The sequence below is a fragment of the Ammodytes marinus genome (genome assembly GCF_949987685.1).
Source record: "Ammodytes marinus genome assembly, chromosome: 6".
NCBI lineage: Eukaryota > Metazoa > Chordata > Actinopteri > Uranoscopiformes > Ammodytidae > Ammodytes > Ammodytes marinus.
The window spans coordinates 19,545,071-19,568,575 of record NC_137235.1 but is presented as its reverse complement, the minus strand read 5'-3'; the positions used below and the strand labels follow the sequence as shown (position 1 = coordinate 19,568,575).

At 41.3% G+C, this 23,505-nt stretch overlaps 1 protein-coding gene across 5 annotated transcripts in view; it reads left to right on the top strand.

Moving 5' to 3' along the window:
- Nucleotides 1-22,860, top strand: part of LOC307251907 (nucleosome-remodeling factor subunit BPTF-like) — a 44,681-nt gene extending 21,821 nt beyond the window's left edge. For 3 of the 5 annotated variants that reach the window (XM_080029359.1, XM_080029358.1, XM_080029357.1), the window contains 15 exons: nucleotides 5,605-5,735; nucleotides 6,128-6,242; nucleotides 6,450-6,655; nucleotides 7,442-7,670; nucleotides 7,982-8,256; nucleotides 9,122-9,235; nucleotides 9,603-9,764; nucleotides 10,181-10,263; nucleotides 13,224-13,449; nucleotides 13,928-14,250; nucleotides 14,984-15,157; nucleotides 15,465-15,657; nucleotides 16,935-17,019; nucleotides 19,203-19,389; nucleotides 21,747-22,860. In XM_080029359.1, coding sequence (XP_079885485.1) covers nucleotides 5,605-5,735; nucleotides 6,128-6,242; nucleotides 6,450-6,655; nucleotides 7,442-7,670; nucleotides 7,982-8,256; nucleotides 9,122-9,235; nucleotides 9,603-9,764; nucleotides 10,181-10,263; nucleotides 13,224-13,449; nucleotides 13,928-14,250; nucleotides 14,984-15,157; nucleotides 15,465-15,657; nucleotides 16,935-17,019; nucleotides 19,203-19,389; nucleotides 21,747-21,783 — 2,540 coding nt within the window. In that variant the 3' untranslated portion in view covers nucleotides 21,784-22,860. Of the gene's footprint in view, nucleotides 1-5,604; nucleotides 5,736-6,127; nucleotides 6,243-6,449; nucleotides 6,656-7,441; nucleotides 7,671-7,981; nucleotides 8,257-9,121; nucleotides 9,236-9,602; nucleotides 9,765-10,180; nucleotides 10,264-13,223; nucleotides 13,450-13,927; nucleotides 14,251-14,983; nucleotides 15,158-15,464; nucleotides 15,658-16,934; nucleotides 17,020-19,202; nucleotides 19,390-20,752; nucleotides 21,719-21,746 lie in introns of those variants that run through there. The other 2 variants (XM_080029355.1, XM_080029356.1) reach the window with 2 other exon arrangements.
- Nucleotides 22,861-23,505: the final 645 nt, after the last annotated feature.

The window sequence follows — 23,505 nt, the reverse complement described above, 5'->3', positions numbered from 1 at the left end:
AGTCGTTCACTGTGTTTTAAACTACTCTGGTAACCCTGTCTGTACCAACCCCATTGTGGTGCCCACTATGTGCCCAACCTCATGAGTCAGCAGCTTAGTTTGGTGTGGCACACGGATGTCTGGTTGTGTCCCGTCGGCATGGTAATCTAATAGAAAGCTGTTATTTTGGTTGTATGGTTTTTAGGATGGTAGGCTTGTGTAGTCTGAGTTTCTAAATCCAGACTGCGGATTCAGGATTGTACAATCTTAAGTACGTTTTTTGAAACGTCAATATTGACACCACGGATGAGGCGATGGTTTGTGCTGAGCAGCACCTGGTCTGTTTGTGGTCCAGTCAAATTAGTGGATGATGGATATTGCAAAACACTCCGTAGAGGTGGTCCGTCATGTTGACATGCTCTATTCCAGCCGTGGACGGCTCATGTGTGGGTCACATAGGTCAGGTTGAGCATTCACAACATTGATTACTTGACTACATACTGTAACAATTAGATACATTTTATAAAATGAAAATGTGCCATTCCAAGCTCAGTGAAAAACACAGGATAGGAAAAGTTATTTTAGCCTTTCCGTAAAATCAACCAACAGAATTGTGGAAAAGAAATGTGTGGAACATTTTCCAAAAAATTATGCAATGAGAATTGCCATCAAACAGTATAGTATACAATGCATGTATTGTTTAATGCAGACCTGCTTCAATACAACATTGCAATCACGCACAAGGGTACAAAGCGATACAAAGAAAGTGATTTTTCTTAACTTTTGAAGTTACCATGAAGGAGAAACCAAGTTCAGGTAAAGTGTAACCATTTAATGGACATGTGTATTTATCCAGCGTGACTGTTGGACGCCCTGTTTGTTTTGGAAGGGCTTGAGGAAGTGGAGCAGGAAAACAAGTTTACCCTGAGGTCTGCTTCCCAGACAGGTAGTCCTCTATAGTGGGCTTCCATTTTCCTTTTCTTTTTTCCCCTCCCGCCTTTTTTGAATAAAAGTGTACCTCTCCACTCACTGGAGACCCAACTCCCGACCTGGACAAACAGCCAGTCCATAGAGAAGCGTGTTTGATGTGTGTGTGACCAGAGCAGCTACTCCCCCTGGTCTTACGACGGGCTTTAACGTCCCCTGTTTGAAGAGGGAAACCCTTGATGTATAGGTTTACCTGCTCGGTTGCGGTCGTAAAAACCACAGCAAAAAAAGGCAGCAGGAAGAAGCGCCACACTCAACGCTTTCCATGTCTGCCACCGGCTTCATGTGAGCTCGTTAAGGCAAAGGGCCTGGCGAACAAATATGAAACGCTCCCTTTGTCAGATTGAAGTCAGAAAGTAGAATCTTAATTCATGCATAATTTATGAGGGGGGCTCAGGTTTTGCTGGGGGAAACCCAACTAAGCTTTCAGGTAGCCTTTGAAGATTTTGTTTACCTGCTCGACTAATATTTACCATCGCTGTGATCAAATGCTGGACATCTAGCAAGTAGAGCGACCCACAAATAATGTGTTGAGTTTTGTCAATGCAGGACTTCTGTACAACCGCTCACTTGTAAGACGTAACAGCTGCTTCACGTCAGTAATTAGGAATGTTTCAACAATTTTAGTATTGTATACTCAACAAAAATATAAACGCAACACTTTTGTTTTTGCTCCTATTTTTCATGAGATGGACTTAAAGATCTAAAATTCATTCCAGATACACAATTGTACCATTTCTCTCAAACATTGTTCACAAATCTGTCTAAATGTGTGATAGTGAGCACTTCTGCTTTGCTGAGATAATCCATCCCACCTCACAGGTGTGCCACATCAAGATGCTGATCTGACATCATGATTAGTGCACAGGTGTACCTTAGACTGTCCACAATAAAAGGCCACCCTGAAATGTGCAGTTTTGTCCCACAGCAAAATGCCACAGATGCCACAAGCATTGAGGGAGCGTGCAATTGGCATGCTGACAGCAGGAATGTCAACCAGATCTGTTGCTCGTGCATTGAATGTTCATTTCTCCACCATAAGCCGTCTCCAGCAACTTCGCACAGCCATTGAAGAGGAGTGGACCAACATTCCACAGGCCACAATTGACAATCTGATAAACTCTATGCGAAGAAGATGTGTTGCACTGCATGAGGCAAATGGTGGTCACACCAGATACTGACTGGTTCTGAGTCCCCAGACCCCCAATAAAGCAAAAAAATGCACATTTCAGAGTGGCCTTTTATTGTGGACAGTCTAAGGCACACCTGTGCACTAATCATGGTGTCAGATTTCATTTCATTCATTTTCCTTTATTTAACCTCGAAAGATCAATTGAGGGGTGACCCTCTTTTACAATGACGTCGAGTTTGTACATATACACAATATACAATGAGAATACATAACAAGTTTACACACACACACACACAGACAACAACAATTTAAAACATTCAGATCAATTGAATGAGAGACATAATAGCCTAATTAAAACAGTTACAAGTGTAGAGGGGCTGATTCAAAATAATAATTTTAAATTGGTTAACAGTTATGAGTGTATTTATTTTAATTGTATGTTGTAGGCTGTTCCAGGAGTCAGGGGCACTATGGCTAAAAGCGGTTTTACCAAGCTCAGACCGGGCATAGGGGACATATAACATGAGCATGTCAGTTGAGCGGGTTTGATAAAGCCCATCTGAAATAAGCAGCATTTCTGTCAAATATAGTGGTAGCTTTCCAGTCAGAGCTTTATATATAAAAATATGCCAATGTGCATCACGTCTCTCCTTAAGGGAGGACCACCCAACCTTTTCATATAAAACACAATGGTGTGTATCATAAGCATCTCCTGTAATGAATCTCAAAGCAGAGTGAAATACAGAGTCTAGGAGTTTAAGGCATGAACGAGATGCATGCCGATAAACCACATCACCGTAATCAAGGACAGACATAAAAACTGCCTCAATAATCCTTTTCCTACTGAACAACGGGAAGGTGGCTTTATTCCTATAAAAATAGCCAATCTTTTGTCGGAGACGACAGACAAGATTTTTTATGTGAAATGTAAAAGAGAGTTTTTCATCTATCCAGATGCCAAGATATTTATATTCAGTGACTCTTTCAATATGAGATCCATTATTTGTGTGAATAATAAGATCATTAAAATGTGTAATTCTTGCTCTGGAAAAGCACATATATTTTGTTTTTTCTATATTAAGGACAAGCCTGAGATCCACTAGACAGTTCTGCAGGGTGTTAAAAGAGCTCTGTAGGTTCTGAACAGATTGTTGCACTGAATCAGAAATGCAATACAGTACAGTGTCGTCAGCATACAAATGGGCATGGCAGTTTTGTAGTGATGAAACAATGTTATTGATGTAAATTGTGAATAGGACTGGACCTAAAATTGAGCCCTGCGGAACACCATTTGTAACTGTTAAAAACTCAGTTTGGTAGCTTCCCAGCTTAACTGACTGCTGTCTATCAGAGAGATAGTCCCTAAACCAGCTACATGTAGAATAATCAAAACCAATTTCATGCAGCCTCTCTAAAAGCAAATGGTGATCTAAAGTATCAAAAGCTTTTGACAGATCAACAAAAAGTGCTGCACAGTGCATTTTTTTATCGATAGCTGTAACAATGTTGTCTAAGACCAAAGTGACAGCAGATATAGTACTGTGGCCTGCCCTAAAACCAGATTGAAATGGACTCAAAATGGAAGCACTGGATAAAAAGGATTTCAACTGAGTATTAATGACTGATTCTAGAATTTTTGCCAGGCATGGGAGTTTGGAAATTGGCCTGTAATTGTTAAGATCACTTTTGTCACCCCCTTTATGTAATGGAATGACGTGAGCTTTTTTCCAGACTTTAGGAACAATACCAGAAGAGATGGAAAGATTAAAAATATGGGTTATTTGTTTTGATATGATAAGTGCAGAGAGATTTATTGAAAATGGGTCCAAATTGTCCTCTCCCATGTACTTCCTGGGGTTGATGGCAAGAAGCGCATCTACAACAATACTTGTTGGGACTTGAACAAGGCTGAAAAGAGGAGTTTTAGAGACAGGTGGTATGCTATTTTTATTTCTCGTGGTGGTAGGCGTAGAAGGCGTAGATACTCCATTGTGAAAGAGTTTACCAGCAGCTATAAAGTGTTTATTGAAAGCTAAACCAATTTCTTTCTGATCATTTAAAATATGATCATTTATTTTTAACTGACTGGGAACAGTGCTAGAATTGTTTTTGTTATAATTCACAGCCTTCCAAAATAGTGCAGGGTTGGAGTAGCAGTTTGAAATTAGTTCGAGGTAGTAGTCTGATTTAGCTTTCCTAACCATGGATATGCACCTATTTCTGATTTGTCTGAAAGCAGTCCACTTGGAGTTTTCACCAGAGCGTCTAGCTAGGGACCATGCTTTATTTCTCTCTGCAAATATATCGGACAATTCATTTGTGAACCAGGGGTTTGATCTATTTTTTACTCTGTGCTTTTTAAGGGGTGCATGCTTGTTCAAAATGGAGGAGAAAGTATTGGTGAAAAATTCTAAGGCCAATTCCACATCAGATATTTCACTTGTGAGATGAATGTCACTTTGATAGAGTTCATTTAAAAATGCTTGCTCGTTAAAACCTTTAAAATTACGCTTAATTTCCAGGCCTGGAGGGGGCGCTAGAAGCATGGGGACTAGTGGTCATGGAGGCTGTGTCACGTGAGCTAACTACCTCTTGACTGACCAGGTGTGGAGATAGTCAATCATGCTGGACAGAGTTTGCAAGAGGAGTGACGCTAGAAACCGATTTTATTGTTAAGAGCATATTGCTGGCCAGAAGATGTTTCCCTTGTTTGTTTAAATGCAAACCATCGCTGGCAAAGAAAGACGGTCTGTTCCAGAAAACGTTAAAATTGTCGACAAAGGGAATGCCCATGGAGAGACAATACTGTTTGAGCCAAACATGAAGTTGGCGTGCGCGGCTGAATTTGATGTCACCAAATCGAGGGGAAGGCATGGGACCAGAGACGATACATTGTTTCCCAGCGGTCAAGACGGAATCGATTAGGGCTTTAAAATCAGTTTTAAGACTTTCTGACTTTTCTGACTTAAGGTCATTTGAGCCGATATGTGTCACGACCATAGATGCAGCGGGATTACACATCAAGATAAGCATCTTGATGTGGCACACCTGTGAGGTGGGATGGATTATCTCAGCAAATCAGAAGTGCTCACTATCACACATTTAAACAGATTTGTGAACAATGTTTGAGAGAAATGGTACAATTGTGTATCTGGAATGAATTTTAGATCTTTAAGTCCATCTCATGAAAAATGGGAGCAAAAACAAAAGTGTTGCGTTTATATTTTTGTTGAGTGTAGTTTGATGTGGTCAAAAGCAGCCAGGTATTTGACAAATACATATCATCTCTTTGACATTTACGGACATATAACAAGTGATCCTCAATTGTATCTTTAATCACACATCCTGACCCTGTCCCTTTCTTCCAACTTCAAACCCACATAAACTGGTCTTTGTGTTCTCCTCTCTCTCTATCTCTCTCTCGCTCTCTTTCTCTCTCTCTCTCTCCCTCCTCCCCTCCTCCTCCATCTCTTTGCATTTGTTCACTTTCTGTTTTTTTTCTGCAGGTGTGGTTCAGCAGAAAGTGTTGGGTATCATCCCATCCAGCACAGCAGGCGGTGCCCAGACCTACACCACATTCCAGCCTCGCACAACCACGCTCAACATCAGGCCCAATACCCCAGGCTCCCAGCAGCAGGTACATCTGACTACTCCCTGCTCTAAAGTACCCTTTGAGGTGTTTTGAGTGAATATTTTTTCTCTCTTTTTTTTCTGCCTTTATGCGGTCACAACTATTCATGTTCTTCTTTTCCTCATTCCCTCTGGTCCGGCTTTGTCTTGTTCTCAATGTATTTTCTACTAATACTTTTGCCTTTTGATTACATTTTGTACAGCACGTTACACATCTACTTTCTCTGCGCATCATTTTATTACTATCATTTTGTATCTATAATTTGATATTTCAGACTAAGTAAATTTTTACTTTTATTCTTAACACTTTTTTTTCAGCCTTGGCAATTTAAGAATAGGCTGACTATTAATCAATGAAAGGATGAAATAGTAACGTCTTCACGAAAAATGTATTTCTAGGTTCTGACAGCTGGTGGTCAAATCCGTCCAGGAATGACAGTGATCCGAACACCAATCCAGCAGACAGGACCAATGGGAAAGACCATACTCCGAACACCCCTCGTGGTCCAGCAAGGTAATGGGCTCTTCATGACAAGTCTGAATACTTTTCAGTTGCACAAACTCGCATCACACCCTCAAGGAATAACTGACAAGATAAGCAATAAGCTTAAAGTTAACGGTTTCAACCTCTCTCTGTAAGTCTGTGTGTATGTGTATGTTCTCCAGCCTCTATAACTGTCTTTATATCTTTTAACATTTTTACAAACCTTTCTCCCTCCAGGTCAGGGTGGGCAGCAGGTAGTGACGCAGATCATTCGTGGCCAGGCAGTTTCCACGGCAATATCTGGGGCCAGCCCCGTTGCCACAGTAACTGGCCAGGGAGCAGCCAATCCCAATGCAGCAGGCCAAACACCACCCAGCGCCCCGCGGCCTCAGGGTCAAGGCCAGGTTAAAATGACCCTGGCACAGCTCACCCAGCTAACACAGGTGAGTGAGGGAGACACCGCACACTGCAGCATGCCCTGCTTCACCCTGTGTGTAGGGTTCCAAATGAACACCGCCCATATTGCAATAAAATGTATCTTTGGCAACCATTAGAAATTTTATTTATGCTCCATTGTGATGATAACCAACGCCTTTGTCTCCACCGAAATGTATAATTTTTTTTATTTTTTTTTTTTTTTTTTTCAAAACCGCTTCAAAAGAGTTCAGTGTAAAACTTTGAATCCCGATGTCTGTTTTCTCACAAATGGACTTAATTATAAAATCCCAGTGTCACATATAATGGTTTAATGGGCTTTACAACCATATACCAGCAATAGTTTGTGACCCAGCTCAAGTTCTCTTCAAAACCTTCTGAACCGTCTCTCGGATGACTCTTTGTGCAACAAACAACTACAAAAACAAACAAGTTGTTTCTATCAGTACAAAGTCCATGAATAAGAATATAAACTCATTAAAAGTCCATGAAGAGGTCCAACATTAGTTTGGCACATTAGTCCTAGAAATTCTAAGGGCAGTTGTGTTCTAAGGGGTGAAATAAGTGTACATTCTGATTACCTTTGTTCGTTGTTGCGAAGTAAAGTTATTTTGAAATATAAAACATTTTCGCCAATTTCTAACGAGGTTAGAGATTCTGCAGGAAAAAAAATCGGGATTACTAAAAATGTTGGATAATGGGGGTACATCCACAATTTAATTTTGGATTAGACTGGACTGTACAATGAAATTCATTTCAAACAAGCCTTTGCTTCTCTTCTCTGCCTCCTGTAGAAGCAGCAGGCGGAGCGGCAGGCAGGTGTGGGTGGCATTCAACAGGCTCTGACAGTGATGGTCCAGGGCCAGGGCCAGACCACCGGTCAGCTGCAGGTCATTCCTCAAGGGGTCACAGTCATCCCGGGACCTGGACAGCAGCTCATGCAGGCGTCACTGCCCAATGGACAGGTGCAGCGCTTCCTCTTCACCCCCGTGGCCTCAGCTGCCACTCCCACATCAAGCACAGGTATGATAATAAAAACAAGGCATGGACAGATTATATGCATTTTAGGAAGGATTCATCAAAATAATGCGAAAATCATGTATGTGAATTTGATGTGTTTATACTGCTTTATTCTACATTAGAAAAGTTACTCAGTATTGTGTTTAAAAAAAAGTTGTAAAGTTGTTTTGATAAATCATTAACAACTATACACAAAAACTGTCATACAGAAATTAAGATATGTGCACAAGGTATCTCTCATGATTCAATGTGACATAATTATGTTGACATCTTAAAGACACCTCCTGCCCATCTTTCCCCCTTCCCTCTCCTAGCCACCACAGTTCCTGGCCAGCCCAACTCCATCTCCACCAAAAACCCCGCCCAGCAGGCCGCCGCCCCCGTCCAGGCAGGGGCCACTCCACTGGCCACCACGAGCACCCCCTCATCAGCCACCCCACAGGGCCATTTGCCCCCTCAGACGCAGGCCCACATGCCCATCCAGTCTCCCACCTCGCTGCAAGTCAAAACACAGGGAGGAACCACCCAGCTGCAGCTGCAGCAGACGCCGCAGCTCATCAGCATGTCTGGACTTCAGCAGCAGGTACAGGTATGATGAGATGCTGTGATCAGTAATGTAACCTTAGCAATGATAAACCCCACTCCACTTTCCCAGCTGTAATTCTGATGACCATGAACAATTTGGCAATTGGATGCTTATGCCTCGTCTCCACTGGGTGGTTCAGGTCTGTAAAGTAACAGTAGATATGGCTTGTGTTTCCACTGCGGACAACACCTTTACTTGTTAGACGGGGTTTATGCTGGATGGCGGTGAGAGTGCGGCGATAGCTAAATCACTATGATGACATCATAGCAGAGTGACACATGTTGTAGCCCGCTGATTCATTCAATGAAGAGAAAATGTCGCACAATAAAAAAAGAGACAAAAAAAATTGCCAAACACTAGACTCTTCACTCTTGCCAAGGTGCCTACACACAAAGGTTTATCTCTTACACTACGGTTTATTTCCCCAACGAAAGGTTGACATAAATAGGTGTGGCTCGTCTATCTTATTTTGGTACCCTTCTCAACTTATGGCAGTGGAAATGAAAATAAATGCATGCCAAGCTGCACCAAACCTCACCGCTCAGTGGAAACAAAGCTTTTACACAGATGAAGCTTCATGGCGTCAAGCTGCAGTGGACCTAACTATATTGGGCAAAACATGAACATTTCAGTAGGAATTTGGCTAAACTGACTTAAATAGTTGAATGTGCTTGCTCAAACTATTAGAGTCTTAGACCTTCCTCATTCCGTAAAATGCTAATTTAATCTATCCAGCCCCATTCAATCACTGGCAGCAGCAGTTATGTGGCACACAGTGTGATCTAGGTTTCATATACATCTATGAACAGAACTCAGTTTTTCTTTCCAGCTTTATTAACTCTGTATCCCCACTGTGTTGTGACTGCAGGTGTTGGCCCAGCTGCAGGCCCAGCAGGGTGCAGGCTCTCTGCCACAGCACATCAAACTACAGCTTCCCATCCAGATACAACAGACTGGGACCACCTCAGCTCAGGGAGGACAGGTAGTGAAGCAAGCCTGATTTAACAGACCCTCATTTATATTAACTTCACAGAACCTCACTTTTAGCAGTGGTCCATTTTACCATGATTGGAGAGAGTAACATTCTATAATCATTTAAGTGGTTCTTACGCCTCACATTGTTCAGCTTTCTTGGTAACTGTTTGGCAAACGCCTGTTTTGACAAAGCTGAATACTGCCCATGTAAACTACCTCTCCAGATCAGTAAAGGTGTTACTGTGATATATACCAAAGCCTAAATGTAATAATTTGAAAATTCAAAAATTCTGGGTTTTCAATCGATTTATCACCAATGCTTGACACATTTTGACTACTGTATTCAACTAATCACCGTAATGCGTTCTCCACAGATTGGGAACGTAGTCACCATCCAGGCAGCTTCTGTCCAGGAGCAGCTGCAAAGGATCCAGCAGCTCCGAGAACAACAACAACAGAAGAAGAGACAAGCAGCAGAGGCCAAGCGAGAGCAAGCACTGAACTCAGCCAGCCAGAGTGACATCATTCAGAAACAGGTGTGTGTACGTGCGTGCGTGCATGTGTGTGTGTGTGTGTGTGCGTGCGTGCGTGAGAGCATGCTCAGGCACCCATAGTAGCCAGGTCATAGCTGTCTCTTCCTGACATCAGTACATAAACAGTCACCATCCTCCAACCCCTCCACTAAGACTGAGTTTATTATTACAGCTCAGCCATGTGTATTTGACATACTGTACTATACTGCCTGGTCCCATTTCATAATAATCAACTTCTATAGAGATTTGTAGCACCTGTCAATCATCACATTAAGTCACAAAGGGGTTGTTATTGGTTCATCTTTTCTTTTTCCCACCATTTAATTAAGATTTTTTTATTCTATTTTTTTCTAACTTCAGTGTTTACAACCTCTTTCCTGCTGTTAAACATGCGGTTTGTTCTTTACCACGTGTTTCAGGTGGTGATGAAACAAAACGCTGCGATCGAGCACCTGAAGCAGAAGAAGACCATGACGCCTGCGGAGAGAGAGGAGAATCAGAGGTTTGTGTCCACAATGTGTCACTGTGAGCAAAAATAAGAAAATATACCTCGCGTATAATCGAAGGGGTCATCCTGGAAGGCAACAGGTTTAATTTGATGCTTTGAACCTTTGGGTGTGTGAAAAAACCCATTTATAAATATAATGATTTGTAGGGATTTAGAAAGTTCAAATTTTCATATTAAATTGGCTTAATCCTATTATGACCTGTGACATTTAGGGCCGGTTTCGCAGACATGGATTAAGCCTAGTTCTGGACTAAATTGTACTTTCAATGGACAATCTCCATTCAAAATTCCATTTAGTCCAGGACTAGGCTTAATCCATGTCTGTGAAACTGGCCCATAGACCTGTAAGTGTACTGGTACTGTTTCTTTTTTATCAATAGCAAAAAGTTTTCAGTCGTTATTTTCTAACCCAGACTTTCATGACATTTGTTGGTCTACTTATACCTTGAAAAGGGTACAGTTTTATTCCGTAACAAGGTAGGAATGTCTATATGCTGTAGATAGAATATACTCTGACCTTCAGTTGACCCTGACAACCATGTGTTTATGTCCACAGACTTTGTGTCAACACTGTGCCCATTCACACAAACCTGAAATACCAAACTCAGACTACTGTGACTTCACTACAGCAGCTCTGTCTGTCTCTCTGCTTATTTTTCATCCTTCTTTCCATTTCTTCATGTCATTCTTTTTTCGTGCTTTTCCTTCAGAACACGACTCTGTTAGTAATAATGTCAAACTCTGACATCAGCTGTTTGTGTGTCCGCTTCATTAGTCTCCTCCACTTTCAATCACGCCACATTTGCACTGTGTACTACCTCAGTGTACACACTGAAGGAACCCTGGCCCATCCTCGACCTCAGCAGCCATGGACATATTTGCGTTGTTATTCACACAAAAACGTGCACTGAACACAGCATTCTGTCGCTGAATGTCATGCAAGAGTTTTCGATCTTAGTTGTGAATGTTAGCGAACACAAGTGAACATTCTGTGGAGCCATACATGTCCTGCAATGTACTGTATTATTCTGATTGCTCAATTTTGACCAAATATTTTTTCATAATGTCTCCCTGAATTTCTAATTTTTTTATCATCTCTTAATATTTCTTGTACTGCATTTCGATTTGTAGAAAGTTAAATCATTTCGCAGTACAGTACCCCAAACATTACCCATGTGCATTTCAGTCAGTTTGACCTCTCGTCCTCCTTTTCCCATGGTGTGGCTTTCAGCTCTTCATCTCAATCTCTCCATCTCTTACCATATCTCTGCTCCAACCCACACTGAAGCACACAGTCTGAAACAAATAAACACCAAATACCCCTCTAACATCTGCTTGACACGTGGCACAGTAACACGACTTCTGCGACTATTTGGTTCTCACAGGGTTGATGACATAGCTCTGCAGCTTTTAGGGAGAAGGCATGTTAGGTTTAGGATTTTTGAAAGGCCCTAGGTTGTTTGCTTGTGCAATTTTAAGTCATGCAGAAAGTGATCAACACAACCCCCCCGAGCAATTCCAAGCAGTACTAGCGGGGTTCTTGTTGGGAATGGAGAATAGTCTGCTTTTCCAAGATATTTTTTTTTTTTGATTGGTTACAGCAGAGAAAGGAAAGATTTGGAGCCAGATATGGGCTGGGGTACAAGTGCAGGACATTGTAGTTAAAAAGGTTACACAACTGACACACCAGAATGCCTCAAGGATTCGCACTGAGAGATATTCATTGACACACAATGCCATTTCTTGCATGCGGAAAGTAAGAATTGGGCATTTTTGAAGTAGCCAATAGTCGTGCAGGTTGTGCATCCTGCAAAACTGAAGCATTGTTTGAATTAACACTCCACTCCTTCCCTCTGGTGTTTTAGAGGGATAATGTTCTTCTTTTGTGACTAGACTGTGGTGAATTCAAGATTTAGATATGTGATAATCCTTTCCTTGCCTTCTCTTTTATCCTTCTCTTCTCTCTCAGCAAGAGACTTATGGTTTTTATACCTTGAAAAAAAACCTGAATAGGCCACAGTCATATTTCACATGGCTCCTCATTAGATTCAGTATGGCGTAAATATCTCTGCCTTTGTTAAAGGAATAGTTTACCTTACTCTCAGGCTCAAGAAAGGGTTAAACCATAACTGTAACTGTGTGTGCATTTTTAATATAGAAAGGGGCAAAGATCATCCACAACATCCATGTTAGCTTGGCTCAAACACTGGTAGTCAAGGGGAGCAGGTCAAAGGATAAACTTTACAACATATCTCAACGCTCCTGTGTGCTTGTTGGGACTTGTTTATTTGTAAGGTTTTGTCGCGCTATTTATTTTTACACATTATGTCATTTTTGAATAAAAATATATAACTGACTACTAGGCACTTTCTGCTTTCTTTCCAGTATGTATTTAGTTTTTAAATTACATAACGTGTACAAATATTTAGTGCAAAATAACTTGGTAAATAAACAAGTCCCAACAAGCACACAGGAGCCTTCATTGACGTTTTAAAGTACATTTTTTTACCTGCTACCCGTGACTACTAGCGTATGAGCTAAGCTAACTTTGATGACCCAACTTGCCCTTTTCCATTTGAAAAATGCATGCAGTTTCATGAACGTTTTTTTTTTTTTAAGATATTTTTTTGGCATTTTTATGCTTTATTGATAGTGTAGAGACAGAGTTGAAATGGGGCAGAGAGGGGAGTGACATGCAGAGAACGACCACGGGCTGGAATCGAACCCGGGTCCGCTGCTGGCCGAGGCCCATGGGGGGGACGCCCTAACAACTGAGCTAAGGGCGCCCCCATGAACGGTTTTTGTCACCTTTTCTTGAGCGGAGAGTGAAGCCAATATGTTAACTATTCTTTTTAATATACAGTACTTAACTATTCAATAAATATATTGTGCACTTAAGTCCTTAATTAATCCATTTCTCAATCCTCCCTTCCTCTCTGTCTGTACCTGCCCAGGATGATCGTATGCAACCAGGTGATGAAGTACATCCTGGACCGGATAGACAAGGATGAGAGGCAAGAAGCCAAGAAGAGGAAGAAGGAGGAGGTGGTGGAGGCCAAGAGGAGGTTGGCAAACGCCAGCAAGCTCTCCTCTCTCCTCTACCGGCACAAAGAGAGCCTCAAGATGGAGATCCTCAAGAAGAGAGCGCTTCTCGACAAGGAGCTGCAGCTACAGGCCCAGGTATGAAGGGAGGGAGGGACAAAACAGAGAAATGTTGATGAAACCTCTTCAAAACCATTCCAAAATGTTCCAATATATACACATGTGTAAAGCAAGCAGGAACATACAAAATGAATAAATAAGGCCTCAAGAATGCATACGTTTTACATGGGTCCCACTGCCATGAAGTCCTGGAAAAGTTATGCTTTCCAGGTCTTGAAATGGTTTGGAATTAACAGAATGTTAATTGGATTTCCACAAATATCCACTTGTCTTTCAAACATGTACATAAAAACTATGTTATGAATAATGCGAAACAGTTCCTTGATTTTACTATTGCTTAAAATGTGTGTAAAATGTTATTATGAAGCGCTGTTACAAATGACATTAGAATTTTATCCCTGTATTAAACATAAAGTACAGAGTCTGAAATCAGCTTCTACTGTATATGTGCTGTACCCATTTCAACCCCATCTGTCCTGACATGCCATTCCCTCAGGAGGAGCTAAAGAAGGACCTGTTGCGGATGCGGAGGGAGAAGGACAGAGCTCAGGCTGCGGCCAAACAACAGGCTGCCCAGGCCGCTGCCGCCGCCCACAGCAACAAGCAGCAACACGCTCACACACACGGCATGGCTCAGCAGCATCACCACAGCAACACCGCCACGCACAAGAGGAAACGTGAGGAGGAGAGGGACACTGCTAACACCACCACAGCCAAGTCCAAGAAGAAGAAGATGATCCTGACCACAAGCACCAAGGAGACGGACAAGCAGGAAACCAAGCTCTACTGCGTGTGCAAGACGCCCTATGACGAGACCAAGTATGACCATTAGTCTCTCAGATACTCTCAGACAGGCAGAGTTACAGTCCTAGTGAAGACACAGTGAAACACAGTTTTAAGAGGCAAACAAGATAGAAAGAAAACCCAAATATCTTAATGGCCCACTTGCCTTGTAGAACTTTTCTATCAAGTGTCATTTCAGTTTTGGTTTTCTGCCCCACGTTAAAACGTCCCAGCTCCTGAGGTTGCACTTTTTCCCAATGGTCCAGAAACCTTTAAGTGGAGAGGTTACGGTGCTGAACTCGGCTGACTGCTCAAACACGAGCCTCCAGAGTGCTGCAACATGTGTAAAGCATTCATTCAGGCAGTGAGCGAGCATTGCTTGTAGAATCAATATTAGGACTAAGGAATGGAATTTCTCTTTTTTTGATGTTTAAATGCCTGTCATATAGCCGACTTCCTGACTAGTTGAAAGAAAAAGAAAGAACCCAAAACATTACGCTGTTTGCTAATTGTATCAATGTAGTAGTCATTTTTTCCCCCCGAAAAAAACACAGCAAATCCTTGCATCTTGTCGGTCTCCCTTCAACATCAGTTTAAACAAACTCAGTCCATTTAAAACAAAGACATCCCTCTCACTGTCGGGTAGTAAAAAAATGAAGATGATATTCAGGGTTTTACCCAGTGCCACTCAATATTAAACAAAAAGTGTAATATAATGTCTGTAGGGCGTTAGTGACAACACCTTTGTATCCCTTTTCTCTCTATAAAGATTCTACATTGGCTGCGACCTGTGCACCAACTGGTATCACGGAGACTGTGTGGGCATCACGGAGAAGGAGGCCAAGAAGATGGACGACTACATCTGTGTGGAGTGTAAACGAGGCCAGCAGGCCAGCACGGAGGAGCTGTTCTGTATCTGTCAGACTCCATACGACGAGTCCCAGTAAGCAGCTGCAGCTCTGTGTTTGTGTGTGTGTGCAAGCATCACTCTGCTTAAGTCGTTACATGTTTGAATGTTTATTTTAGAGAAAATATCGCATAACATTTAGCCATAGTAGCCTCAATACATCTACACTCTTATTATAATAATAATAATACATTCCAAATAGTCAGTAGTCCCTCTTTGCGTTGGAATAATTCCTTTATTCATAGAGGGCTTTAATATACATTGAGTGCAAGCCAGGTTGCATTTCTGTACAAAGGGGCCCATACATCCCAAGTCAAACTAAGCATTTCCTGCCTTCCCCCAGGTTCTACATTGGCTGTGACCGCTGTCAGAACTGGTACCACGGTCGCTGTGTGGGCATCCTGCAGAGCGAGGCCAACCACATCGACCAGTACGTCTGTCCACAGTGTCAGTCCACAGAGGACGCCATGACGGTCTTCACGCCGCTCACCGACAAGGACTACGAGGGCCTGCGGAGAACTCTGCGCTCCCTACAGGTAAAACGCAGAACTATCGAATCTACTCAAATATATCAGTGATTCTTGAGAAGTGGGACAAAATAGGGTACAATGTTGAAAAAATACAAACCCTATGTTTAGGCAAATTAAATTACATGTATGTATCCAACATATACTAAGCTACAGAGCTAAGCTTTGACACAACCTCCCAGCTTTTGTCCTTTTTATCAAAATGAGCTTTTTACCTTGCCATTACTTATTTTGTGTCAACACCGTCAGCCACCAAAAACACAAATTAATTTTCCCTCAATTTATGCTAGACCCATGAGATGTATAGTGATCACAAATATTCACCAAGACTGACAGAGGCCAAAATGTGTGTGTATGTATATGAATATCATTTTTTTTTTTACATCTGACAACGTTTCTTAAACGGAACAAATGGAGTCTTTCTAGTAGCCATTTGGTTTTTCTGTTGATGATAGGTGCTAGTATGAACTACTTCCAGAAAATAAAATTATCGAAACATTTCAAATAACTTCTTCAGAAATTGTAAGTCAGTGTTGACGTATCATGGTTGTGACGCAGGACTTTCAAGATTTGGAACCCAGATATCGGAATCGGATCGTACTGAAAAATAGTGGATTGGTGCATCTCTAATATGTGCTTACAGTGTACTGTGGTGTAGCGATGAATACGGTCAAGTTAGATCATACACTGAAACTCTGGGGCAGTAGCTGCAGCAGCGGCACTGTAGCGGTTTTATTACAAGTGGTAGCACGAACACAAACACAGCTCCTATCGCCCCACTTTTACAATATAAAAGCAGCAAACAAAAGTTCTCTGTGTCCGTCTTATCTGATGGGTCCTGTTCCCCAGAGCCCTACTTGGATAGCTGCCTGGCCTATGCGTTTTGTTTTCTAGCTCCCCTTTCTTTCCTCCTCCTCATACCCCTTCTCGTGTGTGTGTGTGTGTGTGTGTGTGTGTGTGTGTGTGTGTGTGTGTGTGTGTGTGTGTGTGTGTGTGTGTGTGTGTGTGTGTGTGTGTGTGTGTGTGTGTGTGTGTGTGTGTGTGTGTGTGTGTGTGTGTGTGTGTGTGTGTGTGTGTGTGTGTGTGTGTGTGTGTGTGTGTGTGTGTGTGTGTGAGAGAAAGGGAGAGAGAGAGCTAGATAGAAGTGGGGAAGAAGGCGAGAGAGAACATCTGTGTTGACCCACCTGCTTTCCAGTGTCATTTTCATGGTGCTGTTTGTTTTGCTTCTTCGGTCTCAGCTTTCTCAAGTGTCTCGTCTTCCTCTCTACCCGCTCCCTCCTCTGCAGGCACATAAAATGGCATGGCCGTTCCTGGAGCCGGTGGACACAAATGACGCCCCGGACTACTACAGGGTTATCAAGGAACCAATGGGTGAGTCGAAAGGGAATGTGTTAAAGCTTTGTCAACATAAACACAATAAACTCACGACAAGGTTTGTAATGTGGATTTTTCCCAGCTACTGTATCTCCTACAGAACTCAGGAATCAGCTTACAGTCCCATTTAGGTCGGAAGCTACTCTGGTCACACGCCCTTCTCTGTGTCTTTCATGCCGAGGAGTTCTTCTATTTGTGCACATATTGAGCATATTAACTTTTCTGCCTCCCCTTCCTTTTGTCTGCGTATTATCACTGACCCCATGAGAAAAAAATAAGTTCCCGTTGATAGCATTTTGAAGTAGAATGAAGAAAATGTTGCACATTCTGGCTCATTTACTAACAATACAGTTTCAGGAGGGAGCTATTTACCACAGCGTACCATCCATTTTTGAGGCTGATTAATGTACTTTAATACCATTGGTTATTATTTATATCCACCTTTTAATTTTTTCGCAATTTGTTTTGATGTTGTACAGACGTTTCAAATCATAAGTGGATTGGTTATATCGGAAACTTGTAAACTCTGAGAGGAAAGCAGTGGTGGTCAGGGCTATATTTTCTGAATGCAAAGCTCTTCAAACTTGAAACATCATATCTTTTGTGGATTGGCATACTTTCCGTGTTGCACTTTGTGGCTCTGTTATGTAGGAAACTGTTAATATTCTCGTGCATCAGCAGATACCCAACACTGAAATATCAGGAGTATTGGGATCCCTATTCGTAAGATAAAATTGCCCTGGTAGTGCTGTTTCCAATACATAATCGCTATAAGCACATTATGAAGCAGCAGCCGCAGCAGCTCCTTGGTAGAAGATACACCCAGTCTATATATCTCAAACATTAAAACACAGCCAGCAGGGAGGAAGCCCTCCAACTCAGATCAAACCGGCCGTGTAAACGGGGACTTGCGTCACAGGGCCTTTTTGAACTTCCACACAAACAAACCGTTAATGAGCTGGTCCATGGCCTACGGGGCTCCCTGTGGAAAGGGAGTCCAGCCCCACACTTAGCTCCTGTTGGCCTGGACCTGGAAACTCTAGTCCTCCCCTTTCCCTTCCACCGCAAGAAAAAGACCTTGTTGGTTTTTAAAAAAATAAAAAGGAGCATTTGGCTGCTGTGCCTGCAGCCGTTGGTAGCTTTTGGAGTGTTTTTAGATGAAATCTGATGACAGAGAAGAAGGAGGTCTTTGATATTGACCACGCGGTTTGTAAGCTGAGTGGAGGTTAAGCAGGTTGGGAGTCGGATACGCTTGTTTAAAACGTAGCCACGGGGACGCCGTGTAGAGCAAAACACCGGCAGCAGCATTATATGCATCCTCTGCTGTTTCCAGTTACTTTCCTTACTAACTCAATGTTATTATTTTTTTTATTTTTTTATTTTTTTTTAACTAAACTGATTCAACCAAGTTAGTTACACTTAACACTAATTTTGATGGGATAACTAGACTTGGAAGCACTTATTTGATGAAGAAGCTCTCCTCTCACTATCTGATCTGGAAGGCTGAGGAGATGGAGGTTATATCTGGCAGAGGTTTTTTTTTTTTTTTTGCTGTCCCATATAAAGTGATGAACTGCGCTCCCAGGAAACATAATTGAATGTCCGTCAAACACATCACATAAGCTGCAATTACTTTAGAGCAGAAATTCTGATTTGTGGCACTAAACCAATTAGGAGCCAAATATTTATATGTTGCTTCCGCATATGTGATTTTCCAGATGAATTGGAATAGTTCAACATCTTAGATTTTTACCAAACCCTCCGGTTCAAGAAAGTTGATCGAAACAGTTTCTGTAACTGTGCATGCATTTTTTGAAATAAAAAAAAAAGGGCAAAGGTCGCTCATCCAGGTTAGCTCAGCTCAAACACTGGTAGCCAAGGGGAGCAGGTCAAAAGATAAACTGTACAACATCACTATACAATCCTGTATGCTTGTTGGGACTTGTTCATCCATCACACTAAGTTGCGCTTTATATTTTTAAAAGTTATGTAATTTTAGAATTGAATACATACATGACTGTCACAGGCACTTCCTGGTTTTTGTGGCACAAAATGAATTAAGAGCCAGATATTTATGTGCTGCTGCTGCATTTGTGATTTTTGTCTATGACTCCTTTTATTATATTATTTGCTTTTACAAACAGAAACCAAATGTGTGTTTGAAAATCCTATTTCCTTAGACCTTTCCACCATGGAGGAGAGGTTACAGAAGCGAGAGTACGTCAAGCTGACTGAGTTCGTAGCAGACATGACCAAAATCTTCGACAACTGCCGCTACTACAACCCCAGTGACTCGCCCTTCTACCAGTGTGCCGAGGTTCTGGAGAACTTCTTTGTCCAGAAACTCAAAGGCTTCAAAGCCAGCAGGTAATTTGGGGATAATCCTGACCTCTGACCTCCCTGGAGGGTGGATAGATAATTTTTTTAAATTAGCAATACAAAAATGTAGGGCTGTAACGATTCACATAGCCACGATCCCACTTTTTTATTTTTTTGGCTCAAGTTTTGGATAAAAGGTTTGGTGAAGGAAGCTGTAGCTGTTAAGTGTTTATTTGTTTAATAACTTTACAGCACAGTTCAATATATTTTCAACAGTATTATTTTGTTACAGAGAAGAGAGAAATGTTATATCTTTGGTTATTTATTTATTCGTGTTGCTTATATTGTTCATTGTGTTCAGGTTATTTGTTATTAAATGTAACTTAAGTTAAATGTTATTATATATGTTATTTAAATAGAATGCTTTTCAAATTTCAAAAATCGTTGTATGTATCGAATCGTGGGTCAAAATCGTGATTCGAATCGGGAATTTTTGTATCGTTACAGCCCTACAAAAATGTCAGATGCTACTGGAGTTCGTTGACTCCTTCTCATTGATTTCCTCAGTCACCTTATTGTGTTTCTCCAAACATTGAAATTAATTAAAATAAGTAATTCTTTTTTTCTTTTGGGGGATCTGACTGAACACTCGTATAACCAGCATGTGCCAATGATACAATTTAAGAAAAAACATGTTTTCATCAATCTCTTCTTTAAAAACAATCTCTAATTAATAAAAAATAAAACCCTTATTATTTGTGCTCTGCATAGGCATGCATGACTTTCCCCACTTTCAGCTTCATTTCACCCTGCACTTTGTATGAATTTCTCTGTCATGCCCTTGATCCTTATATTTTGGTGTAACATTCTTTCAGCCTCCAGTCAGCTGATTCTTTCACCCATAAAAACATATCCGCTGTCACCATTCAATGTAAAGGGGCATTTCCTTCGTTGCTGTTATAGTGGAGTTGTCGAATGTTCAGAATTTCGATTTTCCCTACCTTCTCTAAGTAAATGGTAAGCTTAAAACAAAAAAAAAGATAACCAGTTTACTACTTTACAAATGAACCCTAAAAACTCCACTATCTGCTTGTGCTCGGTTGTGCCTCTAAACGCACCTCACTGCAATTCCCTGGCTAAGGAATGCGATTGCTTGTGGTGGATGCACACTACAGGCTGATTTATGTTTACATATAAAATGTATTGTCGTTTATGTGGCTTTGGCTGTGATTGAGCTGAAGTTCTCTTGGGCTGTTTAACTGGAGGTAGTGAGTTCTTGACAAACAATCGAGTTCCTTTGACATTTAATTAGTTTAGTCAGTCTTGTGGTTTGCATCCAGCTTCACTTGCGGCAATGTGCTTCACATCGCTTGTATTTACACCATCCATTCTCTCTCTCCCTCTCTTGCAGATTGTGATGTCAAACTCCTGGGTGCCTGGGTCACTCTAAAAACAAACAAAAACAATAATTAGCAAATCCTGGACGTTGCTGTTTTAACTTATTTAAAACAGCGTTTAAAAAAACTTTGTAAGAAAGTACATATATTAAGTCGCACTGTAGGTGTGACCCTTTTTTTATTTTAGAAGCAAAGGAAAAAAAGTTTCTACTGTCCTATAATGGCAGCCATGTTGGTAACACAAAGCATTCAAGGGAAAATTTATTTTCTTACACTTCTTGCAACAGATGACTGATATTTTGTTTTTGTTTGAGTTCGATATAAGGCAAAATATGAAGTTAACTTAAGTTCCTCATTCTCTTTTTTTATTTCAAATTCAGTTTTGAAAATCAAAACAAAAATCTTTTGATTTCTAGATCGAATCTATACACACAGATAACTTATCTTTTAATTTGACAGAACTGTGTTTCATCGTCTTGGTCAAAACATGCTGCGGCAGAACAGTTTTACCTCATTTCATAGCCTAGAATTTTAAAAAGCATGCAACATTTATTAGTTTCTTTTTATTGGCTGTACCCCTGTATAATGTTATTTCATGTGCATATTATATATTTTGTGAAGGACAATTTGTATGTTCTAAAGGAAATAATGGTAGATCTGTAAAGATAGATTGGAGAAAAATTTAGTTTAGCTTCCCTATTTTAAATATGGTAAGCTTGACAGTCTCCAGTTAAGAAAATACAAAATAAAATAAGTTCTTGTATATACACTGTGGGCCGATCACATCATACACTTAAGTACACAATAATATTTCACCAACATGGCTGCTTGGTCTCCGTCAAAGTGTCTGACCCGCTGGCATCCAATACATGTTTTTTTGTTTTGTTTGTTTTTTTTGTATTTTCCCTAGTGCATATTTTTGTCATATTGTAAAGCTTTTAATAAAAAAGGAAACAACAAGACATTTTCCAACTGTTTTCTTCCTCCTCTCTTTGCCCGTCTCTGTAGGTCTCATAACAACAAACTACAATCGGCAGCGTCTTAGCTCCCTCCTTTAAAGTCCAAATGTCAAAAAGACAAGCCTCGTGGTTTCCTCTGAATGATTAATCCCCATGGTCCAAGTCAGGCTCAGCTCGCACTGGTGTGAAAGCACCTAACCTCCAACCCCAACACTGCAGTGCTAAGGGGAGAGAAAATTCCCTTTTTAATCAAAAGCGTGCATTGGGACATAATGGCAGAGAAGTCGCAACCTACCAGTTCGTCCCCATACATGAGGAGAAGGGTCCAGATGGAGGAAATGCAGATGAAGCTGATGGGTTGGCTGGTTGGATGCTCAGTGGCTGTATGATGTCTTGGCAGCAGCAGCAGACTCTTTGAAAGAGTTGTGTTGGTTCTGTATTTTATCACACTATCTGTGTATCCTAAAAAAAAAAGTGTCAGCTTTGATCATCCCGCCCAGAGGTGGAACTTTTCATCTCATCCTGTCACATTTGAATGGCACAGACATCCCATGAAACCCCCCTGTACATGCCTCACATGCTTAACATGTTCAATGCAGAAGCTGGGTCCATGTGAAGTACGTCAGAGTCTTTTCTGCTCCTTTTTAAAGTATTTGTCTGGAAGCAGTGTTTCATTGGTGCTGTAGCAGACAAACAGAAGTCTTTGCCTCCCAACCCCAGCCCACCTGGTAAAAAATAACTCCATTAAAATCTTTTATGAGCACATTATTTAATTTCCTGGCCTCAGGTGTGTAGCCCTGCATGGCGCTCCATAAAACAAACAAAAAAAATGTGAATGTGGCATGTCACTGTACATTCAAAATCGCAGTAGCCTGATGCTGCGTTGCTCCGTCTGTATTAGAAACTAGATTATGGAAAAAGACATGGTGTGAATTTTTTTGTGTCTGATTAAGATCGCAATCACATGGACGTAGACAGCCCTCACTCAACTAAATCAAATGGGTCTTTATTTTGTCTGGGGGCTGTGGTACTTAAATGTGTTTGTATTCCGGAGGGAAACACCCAGGACAGCACATCCCACCCGACACATCCTCCCCCTCTTCTGTCCCTTTTCCACTTTTGTTTCCCTCAGAAATGCAAGTGACGATTGCTAACGGCCTCTGAGCTCCTTTTTTTTTTTACTTTTCAAATCTTTTGAAAGACAAAAAGCGAGGAAGGAGGCTGTTAGGCCTCTCGGGGGGGGGGGGGGGGGGGGGGGAATCTGGAACTTTTGTGAGGCTCAACTTACCCACATGTACTGTACCTCGCTCCATACGCACACTGTCTCGGCACAGCTATGTTTCTGTCAATGGCTGAGTCTAGGAGTCTCCCTCCCGTTATCTCTCAGCCACTTCTTCCAGCATATTTGGTTGAAGATGACAGGTTGGCTCACATATGTCTCTCAACTCGCTCTCAAAGCATGGTTAAGTAATTGGATAATAGACTTTTCCACTCGGCATCAACCCAGTTATGTTGCGGTCTGCGGCAGCATGTCTGGGAGTAACCTTAGAGTGGGAACTGGGGAGTCTTTGTACCGTGGGGTTTGTATGAACATTTTATAGTTGCATTTTTAACATATTTGGGAAAATTTTTGTAATCAGTGATTATCAGTTTTGTAGGAGGGGAGTGGTCATAAGACGTGGTTTAAGTTTTTAAAAAACATTTAAACATTAAGCAAATGTTTCATTTTCAATTGTAAAGTTGTTTTTTTAAATGTTTTCCGTGTACAAGCAGAGTTGAGAGATAATGTAGCTGCTGTCTTCTTTTCC